The sequence below is a fragment of the Doryrhamphus excisus genome, linkage group LG2 (genome assembly GCF_037039965.1).
Source record: "Doryrhamphus excisus strain RoL-2023G ecotype Guam linkage group LG2, RoL_Dexc_Guam_v1.1, whole genome shotgun sequence".
Classification (NCBI taxonomy): Eukaryota; Metazoa; Chordata; class Actinopteri; order Syngnathiformes; family Syngnathidae; genus Doryrhamphus; species Doryrhamphus excisus.
The window spans coordinates 15,194,178-15,211,691 of NC_136358.1; the positions used below are offsets into that span (position 1 = coordinate 15,194,178).

General features: G+C 41.3%; 2 protein-coding genes across 6 annotated transcripts in view; one reads left to right on the forward strand and one right to left on the reverse strand.

Annotated features, from left to right (window-relative positions):
* Positions 1–287: 287 nt before the first annotated feature.
* The window catches only part of alg12 (ALG12 alpha-1,6-mannosyltransferase), a 29,809-nt gene continuing 12,582 nt past the window's right edge, over positions 288–17,514 (reverse strand). The window contains exons 1-10 of one of the 4 annotated variants that reach the window (XM_058078437.2): positions 4,110–4,291; positions 3,753–3,885; positions 3,618–3,673; positions 3,500–3,537; positions 3,138–3,332; positions 2,967–3,071; positions 2,651–2,873; positions 2,139–2,308; positions 1,996–2,071; positions 288–1,916 (exon numbers count right to left, since the gene is read on the reverse strand). In XM_058078437.2, the coding sequence (XP_057934420.2) occupies positions 1,670–1,916; positions 1,996–2,071; positions 2,139–2,308; positions 2,651–2,873; positions 2,967–3,071; positions 3,138–3,332; positions 3,500–3,537; positions 3,618–3,673; positions 3,753–3,885; positions 4,110–4,144 (1,278 nt within the window). In that variant the 5' untranslated portion in view covers positions 4,145–4,291 and the 3' untranslated portion in view covers positions 288–1,669. Of the gene's footprint in view, positions 1,917–1,995; positions 2,072–2,138; positions 2,309–2,650; positions 2,874–2,966; positions 3,072–3,137; positions 3,333–3,499; positions 3,674–3,752; positions 3,886–4,109; positions 4,314–17,514 lie in introns of those variants that run through there. The other 3 variants (XM_058078438.2, XM_058078432.2, XM_058078434.2) reach the window with 3 other exon arrangements.
* Positions 4,527–7,591, forward strand: creld2 (CRELD disulfide isomerase 2). Of its 2 annotated transcripts, XM_058078443.2 has the most exons (10): positions 4,529–4,871; positions 4,971–5,053; positions 5,239–5,349; positions 5,438–5,529; positions 5,904–6,080; positions 6,148–6,246; positions 6,327–6,410; positions 6,479–6,574; positions 7,265–7,405; positions 7,474–7,591. In XM_058078443.2, exons 1-10 carry the CDS (start codon positions 4,728–4,730, stop codon positions 7,518–7,520), a joined length of 1,074 nt encoding a protein of 357 aa, XP_057934426.2. In that variant the 5' UTR covers positions 4,529–4,727; the 3' UTR covers positions 7,521–7,591. The 2 variants fall into 2 exon arrangements, with proteins under 2 accessions (XP_078645254.1, XP_057934426.2); XM_078789128.1 differs by lacking the exon at positions 6,479–6,574 and having other exon boundaries at positions 4,527–4,871.

The window sequence follows — 17,514 nt, forward strand, 5'->3', positions numbered from 1 at the left end:
GCTTGCAGGCATATGCAGTCCTGAACAACTGTCTTGATATCTGACCGGATTCATCCGGACAGAAAGCCCATACATACTGGGAAAGGAATATTGAATTTGTATAAAGTATTTATTGAAGAGGTCTCACCAACACTAGAAGTCTGCATCCAACTGGCATGGGCATCCACGGTGAGTCCACGAAGGGATGGTCCTGTCATCCTTCGTCTTCTATCTCCTCTGCCAGTCGTAGCTGTGGTTCTCGTGCTGCTGCTCACATAGCCTAGTAAAATTCAGGCTGGTATCGGCGATACTTGGTGCCAATACACCAGATGTGTCTGGTCAATTTTAAAGCTTAGTGTATTTCAAATAATAAAGAATACAGAGCATCAGAGTTGTTTATTTTAAACTCAAGTGAAACATTAACCAGCGGGACAATTTGACAATATAACAAGCTAATATAAAGCGACAAAAAAGTACAAAATATGTGAAAATGGTGTTTTAAACAATACAAAATGAAGCAATATAGAAATTAAAATTAATTCACAGTTCCCACATGATATGTCAACAATCAGCCATCATTTCAACTGACTGACTATTGTATCGCTTACACATGATGTACTTACCCAAGTGAAAGAAAAAGCAGTTCCCACTAACCGCATATCATTTAGTCAATATCTCAATAATTCCCTTCCACTGTGTCCCTTCGTTTATCGCGGTTCATTGGTTCCAGACCCGACCGTGATAATTGGAGGATTCAATGTTAATACGTGGAATGTTTTCATAGTTACACCATTAAAAACCTCTTTATGATTTTCTAAATACAGGGTTTATTATTATTAGAGCCCTGTAGACATGAAATAACATTGCCGGGACTTAGATGGCCGCCGCTAGCATGGCAAACTAGCAACCTAAAGTGTTTGAAAAGGGGTGGAAAACACACGAATTGTACCCAATTTCTTAGCTGGAGGTACTTTAATTTTTCTATATCCTTGAGGTTGAATGTATTTTTAAGGTCTTTAAATGATGAAATATTACTTGAGGTTATAATGAATGCCACTACCCTCCCAAGTCTTCTAAATTAATATTTTATTTCGTACTTTAATTGATGGATTATTCCAAATTTGGATGGGTAAAGAGTCCCTATTTCTTGTCTTTTCTTGTCTCATCGTGATTTTTCCACACACTTCAGGTACTACTGACAACGAAATGATCTTTTTTTCCCTTGAAAAGACAGCGGCCAGTAAACTAGCCGGTTGTAATTGGTAGTCTTATTATTATTATTAAAACATTTCAGCTGCAATCTGATAGAGTCCCATGTTAGGGGGATTTAAACCTCCATCTTTTTTTATACAGCCAAACATCTTACCTACTCTCATTCAACTACTTATTTTCTTTTCTGTCTCTCCCTCCATCAATCAGATGATAACAATTCAACGCAAAACACCTCCAACCAGCGCCTGGGGAAAACTCATCACTGGCATGCCTCGAGACATTGATCATATACTATGTTATTGATCACATCCTTTACACATGCATAAAGTGATGTAAAAATGTTTAAACGCGGACCGTGAATAGCCCCCCAGTGCACTGCATGTATTGCTTACCCGCTCTTTGTACCTCTGCATAGATGCTAAAGAACACCTGTCGTCAAACGGTAATGCGTCATGGTCTGGTCTTTAAAATAAGCATTTTAAGCTGACACCTCTGACCTGTTGAACGCCATACTCTGCATCAGCACGCTTTTTCTCTCCAGTCTAACACTGACAGGAGGGAAACTAAACAAATTGAGGGCGATATTGCTGTAGCCTTCTATAAATGTCAGAGGTTTGTGAGTGTCCTGGAGTAGAAGAATCTTTGTGGCGTTTACCTCCATCAGCAGGTGTGAGAACATTTTCATTTCAGGACTTGAGGGGCTCAAATCTTCTCGTTTGTCATATCTGCAAAGAACCCGAAGGAAGGGTGGGGAGTTATGACAAAACAAGAACAACACTGGTCAAATATGCAAAACAGGCAGACCTCCAGTGTGGATGCTGCTCCATGAAGCGAGATACTCCAGTTTCAGCAGCGTAGGTGTCAACATGAACAAAGACATCTGAGAAGACAACATACTATTTATTTGTTCACACAATAGTCAAAAATAGTCCACAGGTCATTCCTACCTGCTGTGGCGGGCAGCAGCCGGTGAAGCGCCTGCATTCCTCGGCCTCCCGGGTAATTGTGGTAGGAAACAGACAGACCCACACTGGTGTAGGAGACGTTCAACAACAGCTGACCCACCACGACAGCTGATCCAAGTTTATACATCCAGGATTTGTGGTAGTTGCACAAACTACATTGCAAAGAAAATACGTTTACAATGTCTTTTCTTATATACGGTATAGTCATCTACAATCTGGTATTTTTGTAGTTAAGAGCTTATAAAAGTTGTTTGATATGCTTTTACCATTCTAAGAGCCGTGCAGACATGAAATAACATCCCTATAGTCACCTTTACACTTGTATTATCCAATATAGTAGAAAATAAGATGGCATAAAATAAGTTAGCGTACTTCCTGGTGGCTATTGTCTCATCGATGTTACGCTCTACTGCCGTTGTTTGTGTTTAAGAAGTGACTTGTGTTGCTAGATGAAGTACTTACAGCCAAACTGAAGTTTCTACATACGAACTTACATAAAAGAGCATCCTCGGGCAGCCACCAGAGTGAACACAGGGAAGGTGTAAATGATAAAGCGCAGCTCTTTATGCGGCAGCAGCGAGTACACGAGAATGAAGCCGACAGCGGGCAGCAACAAGGGTCTCATCCTCCGATCCCGCAGGCCCAGCGGGACAAACAGCAGCGTGCATCCAAGGGCGCGGGGTAAAACGGAGTAAAAATACCAGAGAAAGGGCGAGGTTTACTGAAAAAGGAGTCAAGGATGTTTAAGATTGATTAGGAATTCAGACACAAATGCAACAGTGCACTGTTGTTAAAGTGTGTTAAAGGATATTCCCCAGTTGGAACTTTTGTTGAAAACGGTGTTGTACCAAAAAACCTGACCTTCAGGCCACAAAAGTTTCCTCCAAAAGAAGGTGTCGACGGCGACTGTTAGAACTAAAAAAAACCACAACCAATCAATATACTACCAATATAAAGTGTCCATGTATGGTCCCCACTTACCTAATGATAACAATCCAGCAGGAACAGCATGGTAGATGAGCTCTAACAACCCAAGCTTCCTGCTCAGGAGTGACGATAGCAACATGAGACCCAAGAAGATGCAGAGCTCGGACCGGAACACAATGATGGCAAAAGCAGAGAGGCTGATGAAGCTGCCGTATTTGTGAGCCATCCAAGAGGTGAATGCCGTAAGAACTTGAAAAATAAAATTAACAGTGTATTTAGATATAAAAAGCAAACAAATTCTGCTTCATTGTAAAACAATTGGTTCTGCACGGCGAACGAGTGGTTAGCACACATGTGTGGTTTTAACTCATGGCCTGGGGTGAAGATGCAGGTGGGTGTCCTATAATGTATCTTACCTATTGGTAATGCAAACACATTAGGGAGCGTCCTGGTGCTGTAGAACATTAGGTGAAACTGCGACGCGCATGTCAGGCAGAAAAGGATCGCCACCGTGGAGCCAAATTGCCTCCTCACCTCTCTCTGCATGTGCCATAGCGCACCGATGACGCAGACTCCCAAGGAGGCTCGGACTGAACACAACAAATTAGAAACCATATCAGATTTTTGGGGTTGAGTTATGACAACTGGGTGAGATTATGGTGATTTTACCAATGAGTTGGGTGTAGAATTTGGGTGCATCCAGCAGAGAAGCCAGGAAGACAACAGGGGAGCAGAGAGCGGAGACAAACAGGGGGCCAATGAAAGTTCGAGGCACCACACCAGGGAACTCATGATGGTCATACTGGAAGAGATAATGTACAGGCTAAGTGAAGCATCTTACAGGCGATATTCATTCATTACACAGTGTCTTACTCTAAAATACAGGTTTGGAATTGTTGAAAAACATGACTAAACGCAGTGTAAATTCACAATTGGTTAAATAACCACCTGTTCACCACAGATTTGTTAGAACGGGAACTAAAAAAGTTTGGTGATCACTGCTGTACAATACCTGCTGTTGCTTACCTTGTCAAAATCCAATTTGTGATATAAAAGATCATGGGCTGCCTGTAGGTTAAAGCTTTCTTCCACTTTTGTGAACGGACATATAAGTAAGTGTAAAAATGCCACAGATGTTAGTAAAAGCAGCAGCGAAAGACCCAAAACACCAATTTTTTCAGCCATGACAGCTGACGAATACGTTCTACTTCCGGTATTAGCCGGATGTCTGTTCAAAAGGTTTTCGTTTTTATATTTTTCAAAAGCAATTTAAATACAACTTTTACTTGTATCATAATGAAGATAATAATTTATATTAAAGAATATACTTTTTTATTTTATTTGATCTTTATGGATTTTCCCGGTGTGGCGGTAGCGATTTGTCCCGAGCGTGGCGGCAAGTGATTGGCTGTAAGTTTGATTGGCAGATACAAAGAGCCAATTACCACACCACAAGTCGGCGGATGGGCTGAAGCGGAAAACGGGAAGCCGTGGTGGACAGTTTCCTCAGCCGGCATGTAAATACTGCTTTCTATAAAAGCTAATTTCTTTATTATTGCCCACAGTGCCATTAAATGTATCCGGTATTGTTATATAAGTTCGTTGTAGGGTGGTTTGTATTGTGAGTCCCGATGAAACGGCGAGATGCTGTCCACCAATCCAGAACTGAAGCTCCTGTGGCTTTTGCCTTGTGTTGTTCTTTTTTTACTTTTCGAAGTTATTTATGCAGAAAGGGATTTACAAAGCGCCTGCAGTACCTGCAACCAAATTACAACTAACTTTAACAAGGTAAGAAACAAAGATTCTGTACATATTTCAATGAACTAGCTAATGTGATGTTCAGTCGTAAAATAGCCCCCATAACTCTAAATATTTTGTGTATTTTAGGGCTATGACAGAACTGCAAAGCAAAACTTTGGTGGGGGCAACACAGCGTGGGAGGAGAGGAAACTGTCCAAATATGAAACAAGGTGAAACGGTCAGGTCAGCCTGCCACAGGTCATCAAAGCTGGAACAACAGAGACATGTGCCTAATGCCAATATTGCATACACTCATTAAGTTAATTAGACTATAACAACATTATTTTATATACGGTGGACCATGCATGCTTTTGCAATTGCTTTCAATGTAAAGCTGTTATTTTATTGCATGTAGCGAGATCCGTCTGATGGAGATCATGGAGGATCTGTGTGACAGCAGCAGTTTTGAGTGCAACCGCATGTTGGAAGAACATGAGGAGCTTTTTGAAACATGGTGGTTCAAGAGGTCAGGGTCAGGTTCACCCAAAATGTTGCCTGATTGAAATATTTGTCAATGGTGTATTTTTATTCTACAAATTGTGGTTGTGCTGCAGGAAAACAAAACACCCTGATCTTTATAAATGGTTCTGCATTGAGACTATTAAAGTATGCTGTCCTAAAGGCACATTTGGACCTGACTGCAACGGTGAGAAAAACATTGTTGTTGCTTTTCCATTAATATATCCCATAAATTATATCTCCCTGACACATTTTTTCACAAGCTGTGCTTATTGTGTTTTGGAATGAATGAGAAAATCCACATTGTGGCCATAAACTACTGTGGATTTGTTGTTTTTAAATAAAAAATTACAATATTGACCTAAATAAGTTTGAGTTTATAGTGGTCAGTTGCCAGTGGTCGGCAACCCATGGCTCCAAGGGGCACGTCAACCTCCTTGCTGCCTTCACTGCCAATAACACTGGCTTACCTCTGTGCTTGATATATGGCTAGAATATAGTATTGGTATTAACCAGACACATGAGTACATGACTTGCTCACTTATGTCGTTCATGTTTAAGCTTGTGTGGGAGGCTCTGAGAAGCCTTGTCACGGCAACGGCATGTGCAACGGTGACGGAACCCGCGTAGGAACTGGAAAGTGCAGCTGCGACCTTGGCTATGAAGGAGATTTCTGCCTCGACTGCATGGACGGCTATTTCAACGAAGTGCGGAACGACTCCTTCTCCTTATGCACAGGTACAACAATATCCCCTGCAATTTTTATAGTCACTTTCTGGATGATAAATGTGTTATTTTGTTGTAGGATGCCATTCTTCCTGCAAGACGTGCAGTGGGGCGACCAATCAGGACTGTGACGAGTGCAAGGAGGGCTGGGAAGAGGATGACCAGGAAGCGTGTGTTGGTAATGAACTATAATGTGCCTTCAAAGTAATAAATCACGACTATTATTACATGATCAAATACATTTTAAATATGTTCCAGATATAAACGAGTGCTCCAAGGATTCATCTCCTTGTAAAGAAGACCAATACTGTCTCAACACCGAAGGCTCCTACTCCTGCAAAGGTAAACACATGCCTCATTAGAAACAATGAAAATGATGGCACACATGTTTGTCTTTTTGCTTTTTTCAGCCTGTGATAAATCGTGTACAGGATGCACTGACGTTGGTGCTGACAAGTGCCAAGCATGTGCCAGCGGCTACCAGGACAATGAGGGCACCTGCATAGGTCTGTCGCGTTCAAACGAGCTAGAAAACGCTCAGCAAAACATTGGCTTACTATATGCTAAATTGTACAGTTTTTACTTCATTAAAAAAAAATATTTTACTTTAAAATTTCAAAATACTACTGATATTAAAATGCAAAATCTGTATTAAACATATTCAATTCCTAAAGAGGTCGAGTGGTGAGCATGCAGGCCACACAGCTAGGAGACCCGAGTTCGATTCCACCCTCGGCCACCCTCTGGAGTTTGCATGTTCTCCCCATGCAAGCGTGGGTTTTCTCCGGGTACTCCGGTTTCCTCCCACATTCCAAAAACATGCTAGGTTAATTGGCGACTCCAAATTGTCCATAGGTATGAATGTGAGTGTGAATGGTTGTCTATATGTGCCCTGTGATTGGCTGGCCACCAGTCCAGGGTGGGATAGGCTCCAGCACCCCCGCAACCCTCGTGAATGAATCAATGAATGAATGAATTCCTAAAGATGGGAGCAAGAAAATCAATGTAGTTTATAGTTTGTCCACATGAGGGGGCTCGTCATCAATTGTCACTTCAAACCAAAGTAGTAAACAATTCCCTGGTCAAAATATAATCTCAAATATAATGTAATCAAAGCAATGAAAAATACGTTGTACCATATGTACATATGATAAAAGAAAATATTAAATTTGTGCTTCTTGGTATTTTTCCACTAGATATTGATGAATGTTCCCAGCCAGAGTCACCATGCACCAAGGAGCACCAGCTGTGCGTCAACAATAAAGGCAGCTACGAGTGTGTTTGCTCCCCTGGTTACGAGGACCAAGATGGAGAGTGTGTACAAAAGCAGCTGCAAGGTGAGCGTCACAGCTATTTAAAAGCTGTTTACGTAATTACGTCTGAACATTTATATCTTTCTCATCAGACAAAGAAGAAGAGGAGACGGCAGAAAGTTCTCACACTGAGCTCTGATGGTGTGAAAAGCGGTACCAGTCAGACAGAACATTTGGGATATTCAACACTGCTCATTTAAAAAAAGAAAAGCACTTAAGCCAGAATCCAATATGAATTCCTGCTCTTTGAATGAAATTTTATGCTGTTATTGTGGCTTATTTACTACTGTGTTCAAACCACCACTTGTCTTTATTTTTTGTGACGTTTTAAAGTAAATAAAGATGTTTCCAATAAAGCAGCTGTCGTCAAGTACTGCATGCGCATTTTAATGTATGGTATGCTTGTTGACGCTATTATAATGGCCACAGGGTGGCAGTCCTAGCCGTGGAGAATTTCACACTACGCCAGTCAAAGATCCACTCTATGACAGGACCGTTCTGTTAAAACAACCTACTGCAAAAACACTAGTCAAAGATAATCTACATGACAGGAGTGCAATGTTGTTATAAGGACTAACTGCAAAAGCACTAGTCAAAAGATCCTCTCAATAATAGGAGGACACGCTCTCACTTTTTTAGGTCGTACTACAAAAATGCTAGTCAAAAGATGGACAAGAGCGCTCAGCTATTTTTAAGGATTGACTGCAACAACACTGGTCAAAGATCTTCTATGTTACAGGAGCGCACTGCTGTATTAAAGTATCTACAACAAAAAAAAAGTCAAAGATTCTCTCCATTACAGGAGCACACTGCTGTTTTTACGGACCTACAGCAAAAAAGGCAGTTAATTATCCTCCACTGCTGTTTTTAAGGATCTGCTACTTTTTGGATATCGTTCTCCTAAGTTTGGAACTCAACTTGTGGGCGGGATTTGGCCCGCGGGCCGCCAGTCATATATTGTGAACTCAGTGGCCTCTTCATCAGGTACACATCTACACTACACACTACATGCCATGTTTTTCCTTGATAAGATCACCAAAATATTAGAAAGCCCCTTCATGATGTTGCAGCGCAGTTCCACACCAAACATACGCACGGTGTGTCATTACAGTGTGCAGGTGTACCTAATAAAGCGTCCAGTGAGTTCAGATCAAAGCGTGTTTTTCTAACCCTTGCTTCCCCTTTGCGGTAGGACGTCCTGTACAATGATGTCAGCTTGACAGGCCCTCCAAGGTGCAGAAGCAGCCAGTTGAAACCTGCCCGTGAACACATGTAACCCTAAACCCCTCCATTTCACGCCAATTTCACGTCCGACGCTATAAGGCTGCAGCGAGCACCTTGTACCCCCCCCCACTCTCGCCCCCCCCACCCACTCCCGCCCCCCACACCCACTCCCGCCCCCCACACCCACTCCCGCCCCCCACACCCACTCCCGCCCCCCACACCCACTCCCGCCCCCCACACCCACTCCCGCCCCCCACCAATGCAAGTGGAGGAAGTTTACACATTAAGGCCTTGACCCATCATGATTGAATAAGGGGGTGACATAATCTCCTACGACTGCATAGGTCATCCATCCCTCGAAAACAGTCATAGCTCTTCTCTGATTGGCTAGTGTACGAGTGCTGATCACCATCTGCATTATGATGTCAGACTGAGCAACACAAAACAAAAACAAACTCTCCACAGTCACCTGTCTAATCAGAGAGTATTTTTTTTTTGTCCACGTGTTAGAAAAGGAAGCAGAAAGCCCACACTGGGCTTGAAGAAGGCGTCCTTACCATGAGTCAGCATACTGACTAACAATGCATGAGTCAGTGTTGGTTAAATTGGCTCATGTTCCGTACAGAAGTGACAGATGGAGGAAAATATTGGATATCCTGATACAGGAAGCTAGACAGACTTTTCAGCACCTTAGAGGGTTTTTTTTTCCAACCATGATGATGCAGCGTGAAATAAGTGGATGACTTTCTAATGGGAACATTAGAACATACATTCTTATTGCTTCTGAGACAGTATAGTATTGGAAACATATTTTTAGGTTATTGTTTTATAATATTTTTTCAATAATTTTTTTATAAAATATATTTAATGATATATTTTATAATAATATTTTTTTCAATTTGTATGTTACAGCTGGGATAGGCTACCCCCCACAACCCTCGTGAGGAAAAGCAGTAGAAAATGAATGAATTTGTATGTTCAATTATTTTTTGCACTTTTTTCCATCCATCCATTTTCTATACCATTTATTCTCATTAGGGTCGCGGGGGTATGCTGGAGTCTATCCCAGCTGACTTTTTTTGGAATGAGGGAGGAAACCAGAGTACCCGAGGAAAACCCACACACGCACGGGGGCAGAACATGAAAAACCCCCACACAAAGATTATTGTACTATTTTAATTGTATTATTTAATAATTGTTAAATTCGGGGCTACACGGTAGATGAGTGGTTAGTGCACAGGCCACACAGCTAGTAGACCCAAGTTCAATTCCACCCTCAGCCATTTCTGTGTGGAGTTTGCATGTTTTCCCTGTGCATGCGTGGGTTTTCTCCGGGTACTCCGGTTTCCTCCCACATTCCAAAAACATGCTAGGTTAATTGGCGACTCCAAATTGTCCATAGGTATGAATGTGAGTGTGAATGGTTGTTTGTCTATATGTGCCTTGCGATTGACTGGCCACCAGTCCAGGGTGTATTCATTGTATAGTGATGCTATTGTTTGCTTAGTAAAAGCCACTGGCATCTAAATCAGAACAATATGTTTCGGCAACATGCATTAACATACAGTAACTTTAAGGGACTTTTTCTTTGAGACTTTATGGTGGTTTCATCTGCAGCACACATGCTTCCTTCAAGATTCAGTAGGGTTGAGGATGAGGACACCAACGGGGTTACTGAGGAAACCCAGAAGCATGCAGGGTAACAGAGTGCACTGTTAGCCCTGTAAGCTCCATTCACATTCACATTTTTTTTTTAAACAAGCGCCAAACCGGAACCCTTTGCTCTCTTCTCCCTGGCATCAAAAGTGATTCTCCGTCTTACAGCTTCTGTTTCCCATGGCTGCCCTTAAACAACAATCCTCTTTGTTCCATTGTAAGGCGGTGGGAGAGAGATAATCATAGAGCTGAGGTGCATGGACGCTAAACTATAAGCCAGATGTGTGCTTTTTGTTCAGCTTTCATTGCCTATGATGTTGGGTGCTCCTTCAATTGACTGCCCTGTGATGCGGTCGGCTCTATGGTTGGTCCAGCAAAACTGACGAGGGTGTAGCAGTTGGCAACCCCTTTGTCATGATCATTACTACCGCCCAAAGGGCTGGAGTAGAACAGCATCATCAACATTAAGTCTACTAGTTGCTTAGTAGTGTGACCTACAAACCTTTTTTTGGGGGGGGGGGCTCCACAGGTCGATTCTCATCTCATTCAGTGTGGAAGTGGTTATTTTTGGGTGGCTTCTTTGTCCTTCTCTGTTTTAAACGCTGTTTTAAAAGTTTTTTCCCTACAGTGATACCGTGGCCTGCACAATGTGATGTAAACAAAGAATAATAGGAGTGTAAAAGTGACTAATAATGTTAAAACTCGTATTTAGAAAGTCATAAACAGAATTTCTGTACTCTAACTACGGAAATTCCAATTAATCGCAATAAACGAGTGTAGTAGCTGTAACAAAATAAACACATCAAAACACTGAGAAACAGCACATTTTTTAGTTTTGTTTTCAGAATGACCAGTTTGGACTATCGCCCTTTGCTGTTGTGAAGTACTTCCGTCAGAGGAGCAGCAGGAAGTATGTGCAAGTATGTAAGTAAGTGCCTGTTTCAGAGAATTGAAAATAGTCCTGGAAATTAAGACAGTAACATGCTTGTTGGCGTTATAGCAGATGAATGGGTTGCAAATAACAAGTGTGCATATAAGTATGACTCTCCGTGTTGTATTTTGTGGTTTTGTTGTTGTTATTGTTTGCTTAATATAGCTTTAAATTGGCCCCTGGAAGATCTGGCAACGCTTGCCTGGGTCATCATCTTTGCCCAGCAGAGAAGCATCACTGACATTTTTTTTTTGTCGTTCAGTGGGTGTGTTCGACTGCGGCATAATAAGGGAGAACATGAGACTGTTATGATGATACTCGAAAAACCACATGGCCCCAAAGGGAGCAAAAAAGCGGCCTGTCAAAGCAACAAACACCACACATCAATTCCACTTTTGTTCTATTATATTGGTCTGGATGTGAAACAGGCCTGAGTGTTTTCTACGTGGCTAATTTCCTGACTGTTATCAGTTCATAGAGCTTTGTTTTTCTTGGACGGAAACTCTAGAAAAGCAGCTTAATCCCGGGCCGACCACCACACTAGAATGACAACAGTTACGCAACCGGCTAGGCCACTTTCGGTCAGCTCAATGCCAAATTCCTCCATTTGTTTTATTTTTTTTTTGGAAGGGGGGGGGGTCTTTGGAGAATTACTAAAGCTATTGTTGGACCAGAACACAAGTATTCTGTCTATTTTTCAACTAGATCTGACTCAATGGAAATCAAAAGTCTGATTGGTCGGGTTTCTTTTCGGCATTCTAACTGTACAAATTTTTCAACCAAAGCAAGAATCCTATATTTCTAAATGGCAGATCAGTGTTTCCATTTACCACAAGTCAAAGGTCAACACTTTTGGTGTTTTGCTTCAGTGCTTTACTTGCCCCAATTTTTATTTTTTTATTTTTTATTTTTCCTTCTTTATTTCAAACATCATCTAAAGCACAACAAACCAAACATAAATTAACAAAAATAAAAATACCTATGTATATATAAACGTACACATGTTCGAAAGGGAATGGGAAGAAGTCAAGACTTATCTAGTCCCACCCCCCCAACCACCAAGATTCCAACCTCATCCCGACAAAACATATATTATTCCTTGTCTACAAGAATGACAACCCCACATCCAACCACCCTCACCCAGCTTGAGGCACCCAACTACGTGCCAAGAGCAACCAGTTCATTACTAGTCATTGTATCGTACATAGTCCAGTACAAAAGAAAAAAAAGAATGAAACCAAACCAATTTTCAACCAAATGTACTGTCTGTAAAGTACGAAACCTATTGATATTTTCTTGTTAGATGTGACCAAGGATATCAGAGGTAAATTAGTAAATTAAACGTTTCTGTACAGAGTTCTACCCATTCAAACATTAAAAGAATCGCTGAGTTCTGACTCAGTTTGTTTGAGGTAACTGAAGTTCAGGAAGTTCATTTGTCTCTCCAGTCGTCTTTTTTAACCAATGTTCTCTAAACTTGAACCCTATTGAGATGTCACTGATTAGGTTTGAGGTAACGGATCAATGGTCTTAAACTTAGACGACGCTCCCCTTTTCTAATTTTCAACCAATTTTCCCAAAGCTTTCCGGTAGTATTGTTCTATCTATCGAGTAAGAGAAAAAAAAACCTGAACCTGATACAAGGCCGCATTTTGTGTGTTGGTGGGGAGTTTCATTCAGACACAGTGAGGGATGCTGGGTCAGCTAAGCCTTGCCCACATCACCTCTCTGTCCGCTCAGCACTTTTGGACATACTGTATATCTGCCATGTTGGGCTGCCTGAGCCAATGACATGCCAATCATTCCACACTGGAGCCTTGAATGCATTCATGCATGCTTTTTTTTGCACCATTTATCATGTAGCGTACATTCACTGGACAGAATAGCTCGATGAAAATGGATGCCTTTACAAATATGTCAAAACTCATATTGCATATTATGGTCTGTAATGGGCTGCAGTGACACATCCAACCAAGTGGTGACCTTCAGGTGCCTATGCTTCAGTGGCGTGCACAAATAGTGACTTTAAAGCCACGGCAGCGATTCAAAAGGTTGGACACGGCTGTAGACGGACGGGACTCATCCAGTAGAGTTTGTTTCCCCTGGCGGCCAAACTCATCTTTTGATTTACTGTTCTGAGTCGGTGCATGTGTGAGCTGCTTCGCCTCAGGACCCCAATCTTGAGTTTACAGCAGAAGCGGTAAAAGACATTGATCCTCTCTGTAGTTACATAAAGAACACTGTGACTTCCCATTATGGTTTCCTCTGGAAGGAACAGGGCCTCCAGTGGTGATCTTGCACTCAGATAAAAGCATGTTTGTTTTATTAGCATGCACACACTCATTGACTGATCCACTTTGTCAAGGTGCTTTCTGATGAATGTACCTTAGGGTGCTTACTTATTTCAACAAAGCATTTTATGATTATCAACCCATCTGCACAGAATTCTGAAGGCTTGCCTGCAAAGTTCAATGCATTCCACTGAGGTTAGTTCAGGTAAAACTGATGTGTATATGTTTCTATTTGGCACTCTAGCATTGCAATTTTTTAATATATTTTAAATACCGTATTTTCTGGACTATAAGTCGCTCCGGAGTATAAGTCGCACAAGGCCAAAAATGCATGATTTGGAATCAAACTATGGAATGGTATGAGTAAGGACCTCAAACAATGCACAACGATGAGCCAATTCAAGAAACAATACAAGCAGTTGATGTTTGCTAAATACAAGGATGAAGAGTCTTGAACCAGTCCTGATGTGCTATATTTATCACTATATTGACACTATGGTACCCATTATGTCATTGGATGGTCATATCACTTCGGTATGAGGTGCATTATTAAAAAAAAACTTAAACTGCATTATGGAAAGCAGGAAGTGAACAAATGTAACAGTTACTGATTGTAAAAGTACCAGATGGAGGCGTAGGATTTAATAAGCTTTGCTTCTTCCTACTCCTTTTGGATATGTGGAACTGAACTGATTATGTGATGCACTCAATTGCAATCTGATGCATGTTCTAATGAAATAAAACCATTACCATTACCATTAACTTGGTAGAAAAAAAAACATACATAAGTCGCACTGAAGTATAAGTCGCATTTTTTGCGGGTAATTTATTTTATGACCAAAAGGCAAATTCTAACAATAAAAGAATAGAGAACAGGCTGAATAGGTGTAAGATATGCTAACACAATGGTTATTCAGCTACACAAAAAATAAACAGAAACAGAAAAGGTGTCCAGCGTTTATGTAACATAAACAGTTTTTTCATTTATAAGTCGCAGGAACAGCCAACCTATGAAAAAAGTGCGACTTGTAGTCAGGAAAATACGGTAATCTTTTCAAGTGTGCTGTTCAATGGTAAAAGCAAGAACCCAAATGATATTTTCTGCGATAGATCCTTATGTTCAAGATAATGGAAGCCAGAGGTATGTCTCTATTTGGTGCAAAACCCGTCAGAATGTTTAACTGATCGTATCCATGCTTCCCAAGGTTGCTGTTTAATGTGAAAGCAACGACCTTATGGATTTATTAGTTACATCCAACCTGATATATTAGAGGCAGCTAAAGTTAAAGGTCACATTGGTGGTTATGTTTCTATTCAGCGCTCTACCCGACCTACTTAAAAAAAAAATCCCTGCACTTTCCACAATCTGCATTTAAGAGAAATGCAACAACTTTGAGTTTGATCCATCGGCAGAGCTGGCTGAAGGTAAAGGTCAAATCGGTGGGTACATATTTCTCTTTGGCGCTGTACCTGTCACTGTTTTTAACAAATTATCACCACACTTTGCAAGATTTGCATTTAACAGGGATCCATCCACAGATGTGCAGGTCAAAATTGGAGGTATTTCTCTTCGCCACTCGACCCGTCACATGTTTTAACTAGCTCCAAGATTGCCGTTCACCATAAAAGCAACAATCCTCTTCATTTTTTTAGCACAATCCAACTAGCTAAAGTCATATTGGTGTGTAAATGTTTCTATTCGGCCCTCTAGCCGCACCGCTTTTGTCTGTATTATTTTTCTACGTGCTAGTAGAAAGTAGACGTTCTTGTTCTGTGCTCCAATATTCAATCAACCTCCCTTAAAGCCTTTGGGTTTTCTCTCCTGCTCCCAAAGTGAAGAAGAAAAGTGTCCTCTGCTCATTCCTATCACTTCAAATGTAAATGAAGCATGTGACCAAATGACTGCACAGCTTGATCTGGCAGGTTTACATAACATTGGAGCGGAGACGAGTTCCTGTGGCCAAGCGACAGCGCGGTTCCGGCTTGGCCTGGGTCCTGGTTCTGGAGCTCTTTAGCAAATAGCTGTGAATGGTGCCGCATCACGACAAACGGAGTGGAAGTGCCTCACATGGCATTGGAGAACTGAAGGCAAGCGAGGAGCCCACGCACCAGCCTGCTTGCTGGGCCTGCACACACACACACACACTCACACACTAATACACACACTCACTGAATTACATTCACAAGGATGCTTAAGTGTCACTCTATTCAAACCATCCGGTGACTATATTCAACACGGCAATGTATTTATAAGTTGCATCCGAGCTTGCTGAAAAAGCGTATGAGCTTGATGCATACACACACACACACACACCAACTCACTTGACTTTTTCCATCTTTCCCTCGCCTACACACACTCACACACGTTTGTACGGGCCAAAAGAGAGTATTCCCAGATGGATACTGGCAGAGTGGGAATTATGTAACAATTTCAGTCTCCAAACTTGAGCTCCGCATGGATGCACGTTTGTCATCTTCCAGGCATTTTTTAGCTACTACATACTCCTACTTGACTCATTGTGTACAGCTAAAAACCAAAATAATAGGATTGTTCATCCAGAATGCTACTATGTAGAGTGAAGACCTCGCTAATAATCCCAGTCGGACCAAATTGTATACTTTTCAGAGAGCATAAGACTGAATGTTGTTGGCAGTACAATCACATGACTTCTCCCAACCAATCGATGCATAAAACAATAATTTTATCAAAGCTAGCAGTTGAATACAGGTTTCATTAAATATAATCACAGCGGAACCTCAGTTAGCGTCCACTTAGCGTCCAATTAGCATACAATACGGTGCACGTCTTGTCATGCTATGAGTACGCTGTGTGAGCCCAACTGTGTCCTTGATGTATTTTTATCACAAAACCTTCTTAGCTTCTAAGAAAGACGCTATGATGTTGTCTATGATGTTGAATCTCAAAAATGCTATCACATAGCACATTTCTGCATAAAGCAATTCTAAATGAACTTAAAAGGTTTCTTTTACATTCATTGAAGACGTGATTCTCAAGTGTGAGTGTTCCCAAAGACACAAAACGCGGCACCATCCACTTATTTCTTGAAATCAGTTGCATTCAATAGTGTTTGTCACCTTCTTTATCAAAATACTAGCACTTGAAACTACTTTTGACCCCATTTGTTGTTATTGAGGTGAATTGAACTCATTGAACTCAACAAGACTCAATAAGACAGAAAAGTGGTGCATGGTGCAAGTGTCTTTGGGAACAGTCACGTCTTCAGTGAAGGTAAATCATTTATCCTTTTCATCCATTCTTTACATGCATTTGGAACTTTTGGTGTCATTTTACAACAAGGTACACAAAAATACAGTAGTTTCTGAGGCACTCATGAACAGCAATTTGTCAGTCATACAGCCTCTTTGTGTCGGTGGGTGGAGGCGGGGCTGCTTGCATACACACAGAGTGCAGAAGAGTAGAAATTACTGTAAATTGGTAGACTGCAATATATTATCATATATATTTTCATTGTACTATGAAATGTAAAATGAATGTTGGACTCTTGTTTCGTCGTGGAGACCCAATCTTGTGTATCGTCTCATCATGTTAACTGAGGCTCACATGACACCCCTATAGTAAATACGCTATACAAATATATCCAGATTATTATTAGTAATTGTATTAGTATTTCATTCATTCATTCATTTTCTACCGCTTATCCTCACAAGAGTCGCAGGGGGTGCTGGCGCCTATCTCAGCTGTCTTCAGGCGATAGGCACACCCTGAACTGGTGGCCAGCCAATCACAGGGCACATATAGACAAACAACCATTCACACTCACATTCATACCTATGGACAATTTGGAGTCCCCGGAGAAAACCCACACAAGCACGGACAGAACAAGCAAACTCCACACAGAGATGGCCGAGGGTGGAATTGAACTCTGGTCTTCTAGCTGTGAGGCCTGCGTGCTAACCACTTGGTCACCATGCAGCCTATCAGTATTTCATTTTAAATTAAAACATTGAAAATATTGTAAAAACATGTAAAAGTACAATCATTTTCTCAT